Raw genomic sequence first — 14,094 nt, 5'->3', positions numbered from 1 at the left:
ACATAATTGTAAAAAGTATGCTGACGAATAAACAAATACTTGCGTTCACAATAATAAGTATTATGTTACATATAACTGGTGAGATGATCGAGACCACAACTTCTGATACAGTACGTGCACATACTTAACCCTGATCTTTTGAACCTCTTGAAGAAATCATGTTGTGTTAATTTTCTAACACACATGATTGTCAGCATTTTTATCCATTACTACAAATGATTGCCCTTCGTGTTTAACCGTAAAAAACATGTACATATTTCCATACAATATCGCTGAAATAATTCAATTGCAAGAAAATGCAATTTTACTTGAGAAACAGCAGATTCGGAACAATTGTCCATTCTCTGCTATATCTTTTTGGTATTCCTGTTTTCTTTGGAGACTACAATAACTTGAACGATTCAGATAGTCGCGAGGGCATTCTTCGTGATTACGGTCTCTTGGTCAACATTTCAAACACTACGACTGACAATCTGTCAAGTCTCCTCACAGGAGGAGAAAAATCGTTGGATACAGAAAAATGTTTTGAACCATGGGGCTGTTTCAAACCAAAGTTTCGCCTCTTTCCAGACACAATCCAAGACATGAACCCCACCGTGTGTCTCTACACGATGCCCAAAAAAATCACTAGTAAAAATGGTTGCGACTCGTGCCAAATTGTTGACAATGAGACCCTTCGACAACTCCAACACCTTGAACGTCCAGCAGCAGCTTCAGTCATTAATAACGTGTCATCTATCAGAGGTGGACAAAGCTACTGGATCGTGCACGGCTACATGGAAAATGGAAACCGACCCTGGATCAAGGTTGGTAAGCACAGAGCAGATAATTTTCATTTTTCTTCGGGTGCAATGTTTGGTCATCAAAAGTTTTGGTCTCTACCCAAGAATAGGAGATGGCATGCGAAATCTTGGCACAGGATGCAAAGGCGAATGTTTTTGTCGTGGATTGGGCGGAAGCCGCTAAGCCCCCCTACACTCAAGCCGTTGCAAACCTGGAGTTGTTGGCTGTATATTCAGCCAGAATTATGAGAGATCTGCAAGTCAGTCGTCGTGTTTCTTTACACTTTTAATACATATTTAGATTTATTAAACAGATTATTCATCTTGTGATCAATCTTTTTATTCATTAATTTATTAATACAAGATGAATTATCTCTAACAAGTAATATAATTGAAAATATGTACGTTATAAATATGAGTAGGAGTTGTACAGCCTGGATTACAAAAATGTCCACTTGATTGGTCACAGTCTTGGAGCTCATTTGGCCGGGTTCATTGGAACCTGGGTAAAGGATCACTTGAATGAGACGGTAGGTCGAATTTCGGGATTGGATCCTGCCCAACCTCATTTTCAGGAAGTCCCACCTGATGGCCGATTGGGATTTGAGGACGCAAATTTCGTTGATATAATTCATACTGACGCTCGGCCCATGCTGGATGGAGGTGCATTTTTATGACATGATTATTATAGTGAACGGAAATAGCGGAATGTCTAAATTTTCTCATTCTGCGTGCTGTAGGGAATGTGGGGGTGGGTCTTGGGATGCAACAGCCCATTGGTGTACATGCTCTAAATATTTTTAAGTCTTTGGCACCCTTGAAAAAATCTTTTGTTTGTTATTTTTTACCTTATAGCACGCCGACTTCTACCCGAACAATGGGAGGGAGCAGCCTGGCTGTAAGGACGGAGTTTACAACGCCATCCTACTCGAAGACGGCTCATTCCTCTACGGTATTAGAAGGTTCTTGGGCTGTGACCATATGCGTGCCTACGAATACTTTACGGAATCGGTTCGTTCTCATCGCGTCGATTCATGCAAGTTCATGGGGTTTGCCTGTTCATCTTGGGACCAATTTTCGTCTGCAAGATGCAACACGTCCCTGGTGCCCATAAATTGGATGGGGTTCAATGCTGTGAAACCATCCGAAGGGACAATGATAAGTTATTATCTAGTCACTTCCTCCAAATCTCCATTCTGCCGTAATGATTGTCCATATATTATACACAATATATGCATGAAGTAGGTATTAAATAGTATCAACTCTCACTCAGGCAACCATTACGTCGTGACCCTCAACCTGGCACAAGAGTCCTCATACCGTTCGACCTCAGAGCTCCACCTCGTTCTAGGAGATCCTGCGGAGGGAGACACTGCCACCCTAACTATTGACTGGACGTACGTATGTATAATCTCACATTAGTTTACAATAGGTTTATTTGCATGATGAAAAATTAAATATCTGTACAGGGAACTTCGTGGAGGCAACTTGACTTACACCTACCTACGCGAAGGTCCTCACATTTCAGGAATGAAGAAACTCGTTCTACGGCCTGCCATGTCCAACCCATTGCTTTGGTGGGTGAATCGGATGGGTCCCAAGACTCCCGACCTCTCGCTCACCTCCATCTCCATAAAACACTTGGAACCAAACGTCAAACGAGGCGAGGATAGTAAAATCATCTTTTGTCCAGTTGGTTCACCGTTTTTCAGCATTTCGGATCAAAATCCACACATTGAGTTGATGCCAGCCGACAATAATAGCCAAACATGTGCATGAAAAGCGTCATTATACATGACCTAGTGGAGGATTCTGAACCATGGCCATGGCCTTAATCTTTAGGATAACAGGATGCTGATAAAAATAAATAGCGTAGTTTGTGAAAATACATATAATAAAAACGTTTAGCTTAAAAAATGCGAATAATTTAATTGACGACAAAATCTATAAAACGGGGTTTCTTTCCATGCAAAACATTTACCGATATTTGTCAATGAAGGGTGTCTGCGATTATTATCACAATTGAACTATGCACACTTGAGTACTTTTCCAAATTTATTAGGATATCAATAAAGTTACGCTATTTACTAATTTATTATATGGACATCAAACTTGGCCCATTTGAAGTGTTTACTAGTTGAACCCATTTAGTTTTGATCTATTATAAACCAGCCGTTAATTTCTTCAGGTACTCGTCGATTTTGCGAAACTGCCAGGTGAAGTCCACCGGGTACAAGATCGGGCGTAGGTCATACCGATGATCTTCCGGGCCGTAGCTCTCCATGTGGCAGGCAGGGGTGAGGACGCTCATTTTGTGTCTATTGGCAGCATAGGAGGTGTAAAAGTGTTTGACTTTGCGAGCAATTTCATCTGGAGCGTGTCTGTCCCTCCAAAGGGCGAGGAGGCGGCTGAACATGGAGAAGGGACCACAGGCTTGCGGTTTTCTCAACTTCCCGTACGTCGACAACTCCTCGTAGCTCATCCCCATGTCTTCCTCGTCCGTCTGGTTAGACTCGAGTGGCTTCAGCTCGGCAGTGGGTGGGGCTAGCACGATTCCTTTTACTTGAGGAAACCCAAACCTACATACGTCGATGCGGTACAAACATATAAATTCATAGAATTCAATGAATTATTCAGAACACGTACTTTATTCCAGCGTGAACAATGAACCTCTTGAGGTCAGTTTTAGAAATGCCCCCAATAGGGTTCAAATCAGCTGCGGAACAATCATACTTTGTAAAGTAACCTCGAATCGCTTCGTCCACATTCGCTGTTCCAAGAACAAGTAAAAACCTAAATAGATTAATGATTCATGAAATGATCAAATAATCCGAACCTTTAATGCTTTTAATAATGATGAAGAATAAAGAACTAACGAACCCATCTTTCCCCTTTCCCCAAGGTCCAAGTTGTGCCATGAGGTAAGCAAAAACCATGCGGCTTCTTGCTTGCACATTTTGCAAAGCCAAATTTTCGGCTCGTGTTCCATCAAAGGTTGGTGTGGCCTTGCTCAGCGATCGTGCTGTTTCCGTCACAAAAGCTTCGCACACCTTGGAAATGTTGATCTCGCTGTGATTGCTGGAAGTTAGCAGTAAATTTCAGAGTATTAAAATTGCATAATAAAATTGAGAAACTTGTAAAGCTACTTTAGCCATTTATACATATACATATGCACAAGGATATGTAATATACCTTCCAATTGCATTTGCGAGGGAGTCTGCTCGAGATTTCGTCTCTTCCGACGAGTTCACGCTTCCCATGTAACACGTAGTGAGGAGATGACCGCACAATTCACGAGCATCTTTTGGGAAATAGCTCCCATCCTTAACTACCTATTATTATAATTTCAATAAATAAACGTTTAGAGTTCACTAATTATACTAGCTGTACAGATTTGTTTATTATTACTATTAAAAATATTTTTATTTTTTCTAACCTTCCGTACATCCTTCAGGACCTGATCATTTGCATCAGCTGCATGGGCCTCCAAATGCTGCACAATCATCCAGCACATTGAATAGACGATGATGGCGACGCTGGAAGAGTCGACACCCCCACTGAGGGGGAGGAAAAACCCAGAAGCTGGTGAGCGGCGTACGTAGTCCCACAACCAGAGAGCAGGCCCTCGTGCAATTTCCTCTTCCGGAGGGCAGAACTGCGGAGGGGGTTCGAGTGGGAGAGTGTGCATATCGGCTTTGTCCGTCGGATAAGAGAGAGACCACTCTACCACAACCAATGGGTAGGATTCTACTCGTGAAGCCAACAGGGTGCGACTCCGAATAGTGTTCTTATAATTGCGAATCTCATCCAGAAAAACTCCCGCTGTCAACACTTCCTAAGTCAACAGAACGAAACTTGTAAATTTTATGCTTGTATCCCCCAATATGCTAGGAGTACGTACGACGTCTAGGAGAGAGTACTGTTCTCCAAGCAAAAGCACGTCCCCATTGAGGGCAATAGTGGAGCAGCCGTTCATGTAAACCCTTTCTCCGTCACACCCTCTCAGATTTGAGAATACGTAGAGGCAGCCACACTTGGCGGAAGCCGACTTAATCATCTCCACTGCGTAAAATGCTTTTCGAATTTCCGTGTGGGACCCAGACCCATTCACAATTATCTCAGCCCCAGCAAGCGTTTGGGATATGTGAGAACTTTCCGGGTTCCAGAGCTCCTCGCAAATTTCAAATCCGATGCAAGTGTCCTCCAGTTGGAGCAGGGCATCACCAAAAGGGACGGTCTTTTGGGAAGTTACACGCGTAATAATGTCGGGAAGAAAGTGATCCTCCAAGTGACGTCCCTGCAATTTTGTAATCCGAAATGTCAGTCAAATAGAACATGTTTAAATTATAGTAAAGAACTATGCACATGCACTACCAATAAACAAGCAATACCTTTGCCCATCCTGTAAACCACCTTGACTCCCGGTAGTTGCCGTCATCACAGAGAATCAGTTTTGGACGGATAAGTAGGATTTTCCTGCAAGAATAATAAAGGAATATATGCATTTCTTTAATACGATAAAACACAGGTGTGGGAACACCATACGATTAATTAATAAATAGGTCATCATCATTTTATTCTCACCCGTTGAGGAATATGATCCGGCAATTGTAACTAACACCGTGATGCATCACCGGCATTCCCACATCGATTAAGATATCTTGACACGTAGGATGAACGAGTAACGTCGCCAAGACCTCCCAGCTGTGCGTGCGGGTATCGCTCTGTTAAGAGAACAATAATTCACTGCAATGCATTAGCTTTGATGATTTATAATGCAGACATAAGTTGCAAGTCTTAGGTTTAATATCAATTATAATGTTTAGAACATCATGAGAAGTATAGTGCTGATGTATCTAATAAATAAATTACACTCCCCTGGATTGCAGGGGAGTTTATAAATTGGTGATAACACCGTTTTCACACCGAGCACCTACAGTATCTGCTGGGCTGCCAATGCATTGCAGGGATGCATTGCATTCATAATTTTTCCGAGGACTAGTTGTTTGAATTTATTTTACGTAATTTTTTTTACACTTACAACATTTATATTTACTATTTCTATAAAAAGAAATAAAAAATACATTACCTCATAAAAGTGGTCTTCGCAACTATACCCACAAATTTCAAGTTCTGGACCACATCGGAACCTGGATCCCTGACCCTTGGCAATTTCAATGCTTTGCAGTATGCGGAACAAATTGCCTTCAAAGTCCAGAGCAAACTGATTCAAGGTGACGGAAGAAATTGTCGCCAACGCCATTTTACTGAAACAGTAGTTCGAATTATCAATTTAAAATATTATGTCTGTACCACCACAGAGGTCCAACGCCTTAGTTTCTGGCTTACGAATTTTTCAAGAGCAACGGATCCTGCTGAACTTACCATTAGTTCGATAAACTCTATCGACCAAACAATATTGATTGCAGATTTGTTTGTGAAGTGATTACACATAATCAATTGATCAAACTTCCATCCATCCTAGGACACAGACCACCGGTGTGTCTGACCTATAGCACGATAATCAGTCTAATTCAGACTAGCTAACTGTATAGCTTCTAAACATGTTTATCGTATTTACTATATGCTGCACTTTATTTCATCAGACCGTTACACACACTCACAGGATTGACACAATTAGATATATCTACAGTCCGTAATAGTCTGTATCCAGCACAAATGAGGATTATGTATGACTGTTAAATAATAAAACGTAAGTTATACAAACTTATACTGTAAAGAGATGAATGTTATTGTTGGTAGCCGGGTTCTTATTTTAAATATGACGGTTTGTTCTTGAGACGACGCACATGTTCAGAAAAGAAATGGTCACAAACAAAATAAACCGTCGCAAACGCGCATACGGAAGTAGCTTCAGACTACTTCACTCCAAGCACTCCCACGACATCGCGGGAACACTTGATTTTACTGTATTTCATCTATGCATTCAATTTTTTCAAAAATCTCATTTTGCCCCGACCACACCCCCTGGCGCCCGGGGGGTGTGGCACAACGGGGGAACTCAAAATTTCACTCCATTTCATCCATAGATTCAATTGCACTAAAAATCTCATTTTGCCCCGACCACACCCCCTGGCGACCGGGGGTGTGGTCCGGTTGCACCCAAAAGTTGATAGGATCCTCCCCCTGGGGTATTATGTATGATGGCGAAAACCGATTTCGATTATCTTTATCCGTTCTCCCGTTATCCTGCTGACAGACAGACGGACAGACAGACAGACAGACAGACAGACAGACAGACAGACAGACAGACAGACAGACAGACAGACAAAGTCTTCACATAAAGTAGCTGAAGCTACTTAATAAATGCAAAGTTCCATGATGTATGCAAACATTTTTCATGATTTGCAGTTTGTGTAGGCAAATTGATGTCATTCACGAGTAATTCAGTCGTCTGGACCGAATGATAATCACCCAATACCGAGATAGATACTTCATTCATGAAACATGCTTTAATTTAACCCCAAGCACGAAAACAATACGGATCCAATCGTATTAGCATCGCACGCTAAGAGTTTAGAAAACTTGATTTATTACACCGAGTCTGGGCTTCACTTTTTCACGGTTAAATATTTGCCATCGGTGAAACTTGTGCATGCATAATTAAGTTATTCAGACTTTAATAATCAAAGGCACAAATCACGGAACCCCAGTTTCATGGAGCGAACTGCTTCTTCATATTTGATATTATTGATTTGAGCAATACAGTTTCTGAGCTCTTGTCTTGAGACGAGAGAGCTAAAGATTTTAAATAATTGTCATCCACAATTGCTGGATACAATTAGTTTTGGAATTGGAGAGGAAGTGGAAAAGATGTACCGATTCCACCCGCTTGGTGGGCCTTTGGTCCAATTCTCCAATGACTTCCGAACTGCCGAGAGACTTAAAGCAAAGACTGATGTGAGACAACAACAACAACACTCGACGCATTTTTTTAGAATTATAAATTATCGGTTCATTACTTTAATCAACTTTCAAGATTTAATTTGGTACATTATCTTCCACAGTTCGATGGGGGGCTTGTGTTTAGCGAAGATAAGTTGGAAACGAACACGATTTTTCAAGTTAGAATTGAAAAGAAGGTATTCAATTCCTAATTAATGACTCTTCCTACGATTAGTTACATCATGAAAGTTTGGTTTTGATTTGTGTCAGGTTGGATTATGGTCTGGAGGATTAGAAATCGGAGTTACCCAAGTAGATCCAAATTCTTTGACAGCTGAAACTGTCCCAAGAAGTGGGACGGAAATGCGAAACGGTACTTGGGTGAGCAACTCATGTGTTTTTTTTTTTAATCTAGGTAAAAGTGATGTGATGTGATAATTTAATCTTTGTGCTATTTAATATGTGGACTAGTTGATGACAAGCAGCACCATTTTACACGATAGTCAACCCATAATTGAGAATTATGGCTTCGACCTGGAGAAATTAGAAGAAGGAGACACTGTGGGACTTATGCGAACAAAACAGGTTTACATTCCATGCCTGTGACAATGTTTTAGATCTGCTTAAATATATGGAATTAATTAGCCTTTATATTCTATTAATCAGGGTGCATTGGTATTTTTCATTGCTGGAGTATCTCAAGGAGTTGCACTATCCTTTGTCCCTGCTGATATCTACTGTGTTGTTAATCTTTACGGAAAGTGTGCCATGATCTCACTTGTCAATGTTAATTTGTCTGAGCAAAGTAAATTATTTTAGACGAAAGGAATTGTTATGATTATTATTTTTTAAATAATAATATCAAAATTGTTATTGCCACATATAAATCTAGGCACAAACACTGTGGAACATGTTGTTCATGAAGAATTACCACAACATCCAGAACTAGGAAATTACTCAAATACAGAAAACAACAGTGAAAATGACAAACTTAGATTCCATACAAATTTTGGGCCATTAGTGAAATTGTCCAACAATCAGAGAACAGCGGAAAGACGAAGACCACTTGAAGAGTTCAACAACTCTGTTGTTCTAACACACAGACCACTTCGAGACGATGAACTATTTCAAGCAAGTTTAACCATTATGTTAATAAAGTCACATATACATAAATAATTGGATTTAATAATATTTGTTTTCCTGATGATAGGTGCGTATCGACACGCTGATCCATAAATGGTCGGGATCTATAGAATTCGGTTAGCAATGGTGAATAAATTTGATTTTCATTCAACAGTTTAAACTGTTCTTTGTTCAAGGTTTGATCACTCATAGTCCAGAAAGCTTTTCCGGAGTTGCGGATTTCCCTGCAACGTTAACCGTCGTTGGAAATGGAACTGTAATCATGAGTGGGTGAGTGCAAATTGAAGTAATATTGCAGTTAAATTATGACAAGTTATGTTACAAGTTATTTGAAACTGTGTTCGTGAAGGAATGGTGTCCTTCATGATGGAAAGGCCACAAACAGCCCGTACACAAATTTCAACTTGGATCAACTACAAGAGGTTCGCTGATCATCATTTGAAGGAATAATAATATCAACAGTATGCATGATCTCGCCTATTACATATGTATTTAGGGGGACAGAATTGGAGTGATGCGCAAGTCAAACGGCAATGTGATTTATTTTGTAAATGGCGAATCTCACGGCGTTGCAACAAACATATCAAATGGAGGGCCAATTTGGGGATGTTGTAATCTTTACGGAATGGCTGCAAAGGTAGAGTTCCACTGGACAGATTTTTAACCATGCAACTTATCTTGCTTTGCACAATTCCAGGTTTCGATTGTTGTTCGAAACGAGAGAGAAGAACACAATTTGAGAGTCACTACAAGGAATCCACAAGATTTTACCACCCCTTCATCCGTCATGGTAAATACGGTGTCAGCTGGGGATGAACTCATGTTTCACCCCAATTGCGGATTTCATGCTGCGGTAATTAATTTTATTACGTGTTAACGGATTCGTATATAATAATATATTTTGTTAGGTAATTAATAATGGACGTACTGCTCATCGACCAGAGTAAGATTAACGTATTTATAATTCAAAGTTTTTACTGAATAAGCTACAGTTGTTTTTCATTTTAGATCGACAAATGATTTCAACCATGGGGTGAGTTATTTTGCGCAGTAAATACATATAAATAAATGTGGTTGCGCTGATTATGCCGTCCACGTAGGTCGTATTGACTAATAGAATCTTGCACCCGAGTGAAATGTTTGAGATACGATTGGATAAGATTGTCACTAAATGGGCAGGATCAATTGAAATTGGTAACAACGTATTACATGGTTTGATAAATTACTTATTTTAAATTTAATTATTCAATTGCTGGGTTAATCAGGGGTAACAACTCATGCACCTACGTCTTTGGATTACCCATGCACCATGACGAATGTAAGATCAGGAACATGGATGATGACGGGAAATGGAGTGATGCACAATGGTGAATTATTTTGCGCAGTAAATAAATGACTATAAATAAATTTGTGGTTGAGCTGATTATGCCGTCCATGTAGGTCAATCCATTATTGACGAGTATGGGCAATCATTGGATCGACTGAAGGTTGGAGATTGCGTTGGTGTCTTACGAAAAGAGGTACACACCATTTTTTTACGTTTATATCCCACTTAACTTTTCACTTTTAAATTAGAATGGCAACTTGCATTTCTTTGTAAATGGAGCTGATCAAGGATGTGCAGCTTCACACATTCCGGATAATGTCTATGGCGTCATTGACTTGGTAAGTTGGTCTGTGTTTAATAAATCTATATATATTATTGCTGTATATTCCGACTATAATACAACACACAATATCACAATTATTATCACAATCTCAACTTTATTTTATCGATGTAGTATGGACAGGCTGCTCAGGCCACCATCATAACTCACAGTGGTATAAACAGCGACAACAATTACACCAGTGATAATATTGAAGACAGCAAAAGTGTGCGACAATTGGGTGGGAGGTCGGTAAGTGGCGAGTCAATGTTCTCTGGCGACTTGAAATTCCATCACCTGCATGGGAAAAATGCGAGGATTTCGAGCAATGGTCTCACCGCGTGCAGACCAAATGCTTTGGGAGAATTTAACGCAGGTTAGACAGAGTTAATAATTAGTTATAAAAACGAGCATATGTAAGTATTTAGATTGATCAATCATTCTATTCCGTAGCAATCGTTGTCAGCTCCCGTGCTCTAAAGGATAACGAACTGTTTGAAGTCGTCATTGAGCGCATGGTGGATCGGTGGTCGGGCAACATTGAGGTATTCGAATTGTCCCGATAAAATTTGATAATTAATTGATTAACTCATTTATTATTTACAGGCTGGAGTGACCATGATTAAGCCAGAAAATTTAATTTTTCCTAACACAATGACTGATCTAGTAGACGATGGGATTGTTCCGACGACAATTATGCTCAGCGGTTCTTCCATAATGAGTGGTGGAAACACTATCACAAATCGTTACCTCTGTAATCTAGACTGCCTTAGCGTCGGGTCCAAAGTGGGAATGATGAGAAAATCGGACGGAATGTTGCATTTCTTCATCAACGGAGAAGACATGGGGGCAGCTCCAATCGAAGTTCCATCGAGCGTCTTTGCTGTGATTGACCTGTATGGACAGTGTGCACAAGTGTCAATAACTCGTGTTGGTGATGTGTCCCTTGTTTCATCACAAGCTGTTGACAGCCTTAGTTTCCCATTTAATGATACTAGTCACCGTTTCTCGGTCTGCTGTGGGAAAAATATTGTCCTGAAAAATAACAACTTGACTGCAACGCGTATTCGTCATTACAACAATGCTCTAATTTTTAGTTCGGCTCCGCTGGATTTCGATGAGACATTTGAAGTAAGTGAAATAGTTGGGTTTATGTATGTAGGTAGATACTTATATCCATCCCGTTACTATAATATCATGGTGATAATCTTTTACAATGTTTACATACATAATACGAGCCGACGAAATAATTTGTATAGATACGAATCTCGGAAATTAATTCCAAATGGACCGGTGCCTTAATGCTTGGAGTCACGTCCCTCGGTATCAGTGATGAGTATCCATCCTCACACATTCCGGCAAAACTAAGTGCAATTTGCTCAGACACTTGGTTCATTAAGGAATGCGCTGTTTACAAAAATCACAGCCTTATAAGAGACAACTATTGCGTCAACCTCAACCGGTTATGCGTAGGAGATCGAGTTGGGGTTAAAATATCCCAGGATGGAACCTTAAGATTCCTTATAAATGGGGAGGAAATGGGATGCGCTGCGACAAATGTCCCAAAGAGAATGCATGTGGCAATTGACTTGTTCGGCTCCTGTGAATCAGTCTTAATCACCAGCACCATGAAAGCAATGACAACCTCGTCCAAAGAAGGTCTGGATACTAATGCACTTGCTGAGTCGGCTCTTTCGGTTCCAGAAGATAATTCTCCAACACAACCAGGCCCCAGTTCACCAAACACAGCTATAATCCCCTCTACAACTACAAAACGCTATTCGTCCCCACTTGCATTTTCTAGCAATCACAGTCGCAACATTGAACTACTCAATGGAAATTTCACAGCTAAACGGACGTCTGGATACCAAGGTTTTGTATTTAGCAATCAGATCCTACAAAAAGGGAAAATTTTTGAGATAAGAATTGATCAAATTAATCCAAAGTGGACATCAAATTTGATGGTTGGCGTTCTAGAATGCAATCCTGAACGAATTCAATTTCCATTCAACGCATTAGGTTTGAAAAAAGCATGTTGGCTTGTTATGGGAGATGATGTATTTCGAAATGGAATAAGAACTTCAGAAAAAATTGGAGTTGACCTCAACACTCTCAAAGTGGGACAAACCGTTGGGTTGATGGTTGATTCTGCACACAATTTACACATAATTGTAGGCAGCATGGACAATGTGATTGCATGTAATGTCGGATCAAGGTGCAGAGCTCTTGTTGTTTTGTATGGAGAAGCAGAGCAGGTTAGAATTTAGTAATCCCACTACACTAAATAATCAAGCGTACTTATAGTAATAATAAACCTGACAATGAAACTTGTAAATTTTAATTTTGATCCTGTAGATAACAATTCTTGGGAAGGAAGAGGAAAAGGAATTATCATTGAAGAATGAGCTGACAGAGAAAGAAGTGTTGGTCGGAATCTCAAGATCGTCAATAGATTTAAACCCAAGAAAGTTTTGTGAATATTTAGATGCCTGCTTGCGCTTTAAACGCTCCCTGGTCATTCCAGGTACAATTTGAACAACTTTAGTAATATGAGTCGTTAACAATGGAGTTCAAATAATTGATGAATATCATATATTATGCATGTATTTCAGATGCATTTTTTGTTCCAACGGAACCCACCGTATGTTTTTGTGAGCCATGTATAAAATCTCGAGGTGAGAAGGAGCTGATTGGCAAGCAAGGGGATCCGCCAGTGGAATACACATTGCCACTGGGTTGGGTTAGATTCCCGATTAACATTATTATAGATAACCTCACCAGTAGCACTTCTTGTAATCAAAATGCGAGCGGAGCAATGACAACGAGCACTAGCAGCTTGAGCAACGTTTTGACTACTTGGCATGTAGCGTATCATGGCTTGGAAATCTTTCGCGTGCGCGACGTCATGGGTAATTTTCAGTTCATTGAATCAACAAAATTAGGCACATAATTGTAGAAACATATTTGGATTGGATTGTCTAGATTGTGGTCAACTTATTGCCGCTGATGGAGAAACTGCTTGTGAGGAGGAAAAGGATGAAAAATCTGACAATGCTGAACTGATATTTTCCAACGTATTGGAGTATGCTGCCATTCCCGAGTTTTCACCAACACATTCGTAAGTCAGAGCTAAGCACATTAAACAATAACCCCGTACATTTCAGTGAGGATGCTAAAGTTGAGAGTTCTGTGACAGCTTCATTGATTCGAGGACAAGGAAAAGATTAGATGCTCGAGTAGCTCTTCAAATTCTCGTTCAACCAAATTCATACAAAGTCGGCTCCCCGACCCACCCAATGCCAAGTCGTCTCTTAACAGAGGGGGGAATAAATTTGGACAATATACAATGGTCGACGAAAGAACAAGGATCAACCCATGTTTCCGCACTTTTGGTCAAACTTGGTGGATACTTCAATGACTAGTCCTTTACCGATTTTGTGTTTTTATTTTTACTAGTTGTGTACTTATTCTAGTCTGGTAACTGTTTTGCCGTATATATTTGTAATGCATTGACTGAATTTTACATACTTTTGCACCCAAATAAACAAAATCTATTTACAATAGACTTTGGAAGTTAATAACATGCATGTGATTGATTGAATAGTGAACGTTCAGTT

The 14,094-nt window shown here is 40.0% G+C and overlaps 3 protein-coding genes across 9 annotated transcripts; 2 read left to right on the top strand and 1 right to left on the bottom strand.

Moving 5' to 3' along the window:
• Positions 1-103: 103 nt before the first annotated feature.
• LOC110852121 (pancreatic triacylglycerol lipase) lies at positions 104-2,713 on the top strand. 7 transcript variants are annotated; one of them, XM_035853441.1, is made up of 7 exons: positions 104-806; positions 893-1,042; positions 1,205-1,445; positions 1,523-1,533; positions 1,638-1,983; positions 2,056-2,179; positions 2,252-2,713. In XM_035853441.1, the coding sequence occupies exons 1-7, from the start codon at positions 297-299 to the stop codon at positions 2,559-2,561; spliced, it is 1,692 nt and encodes a 563-aa protein (XP_035709334.1). In that variant the 5' UTR covers positions 104-296; the 3' UTR covers positions 2,562-2,713. The 7 variants fall into 7 exon arrangements, with proteins under 7 accessions (XP_035709334.1, XP_035709333.1, XP_035709335.1 ...); XM_035853440.1 differs by having other exon boundaries at positions 1,523-1,563; XM_035853442.1 differs by having other exon boundaries at positions 1,523-1,563; positions 2,056-2,183.
• A 101-nt stretch (positions 2,714-2,814) lies between these two features.
• LOC110851847 (glutamine-dependent NAD(+) synthetase) lies at positions 2,815-6,571 on the bottom strand. The gene is made up of 10 exons (XM_022099762.2): positions 6,168-6,571; positions 5,872-6,049; positions 5,367-5,506; positions 5,174-5,258; positions 4,684-5,079; positions 4,219-4,617; positions 3,975-4,114; positions 3,663-3,860; positions 3,429-3,575; positions 2,815-3,361 (listed from the first exon to the last, which is right to left on the bottom strand). The coding sequence occupies exons 2-10, from the start codon at positions 6,043-6,045 to the stop codon at positions 2,944-2,946; spliced, it is 2,097 nt and encodes a 698-aa protein (XP_021955454.1). The 5' UTR covers positions 6,046-6,049; positions 6,168-6,571; the 3' UTR covers positions 2,815-2,943.
• A 911-nt stretch (positions 6,572-7,482) lies between these two features.
• Positions 7,483-14,040, top strand: LOC110852463 (neuralized-like protein 4). The gene is made up of 25 exons (XM_022100543.2): positions 7,483-7,703; positions 7,811-7,885; positions 7,959-8,069; positions 8,160-8,273; positions 8,355-8,493; positions 8,581-8,819; positions 8,899-8,947; positions 9,008-9,101; positions 9,181-9,253; positions 9,328-9,468; positions 9,529-9,684; positions 9,740-9,774; positions 9,840-9,864; positions 9,932-10,025; positions 10,097-10,198; positions 10,272-10,351; positions 10,407-10,496; positions 10,613-10,853; positions 10,931-11,022; positions 11,084-11,608; positions 11,737-12,732; positions 12,833-13,001; positions 13,090-13,386; positions 13,460-13,595; positions 13,674-14,040. Exons 1-25 carry the CDS (start codon positions 7,617-7,619, stop codon positions 13,897-13,899), a joined length of 4,386 nt encoding a protein of 1,461 aa, XP_021956235.1. The 5' UTR covers positions 7,483-7,616; the 3' UTR covers positions 13,900-14,040.
• The last annotated feature ends 54 nt before the right edge of the window (positions 14,041-14,094 follow it).

The sequence above is a fragment of the Folsomia candida genome, unplaced genomic scaffold, assembly GCF_002217175.1.
Source record: "Folsomia candida strain VU population unplaced genomic scaffold, ASM221717v1 Fcan01_Sc007, whole genome shotgun sequence".
Taxonomy (NCBI): domain Eukaryota; kingdom Metazoa; phylum Arthropoda; class Collembola; order Entomobryomorpha; family Isotomidae; genus Folsomia; species Folsomia candida.
Note: the sequence above shows the minus strand (reverse complement) of the source record. Positions and strands in the feature narration are given on the sequence as shown.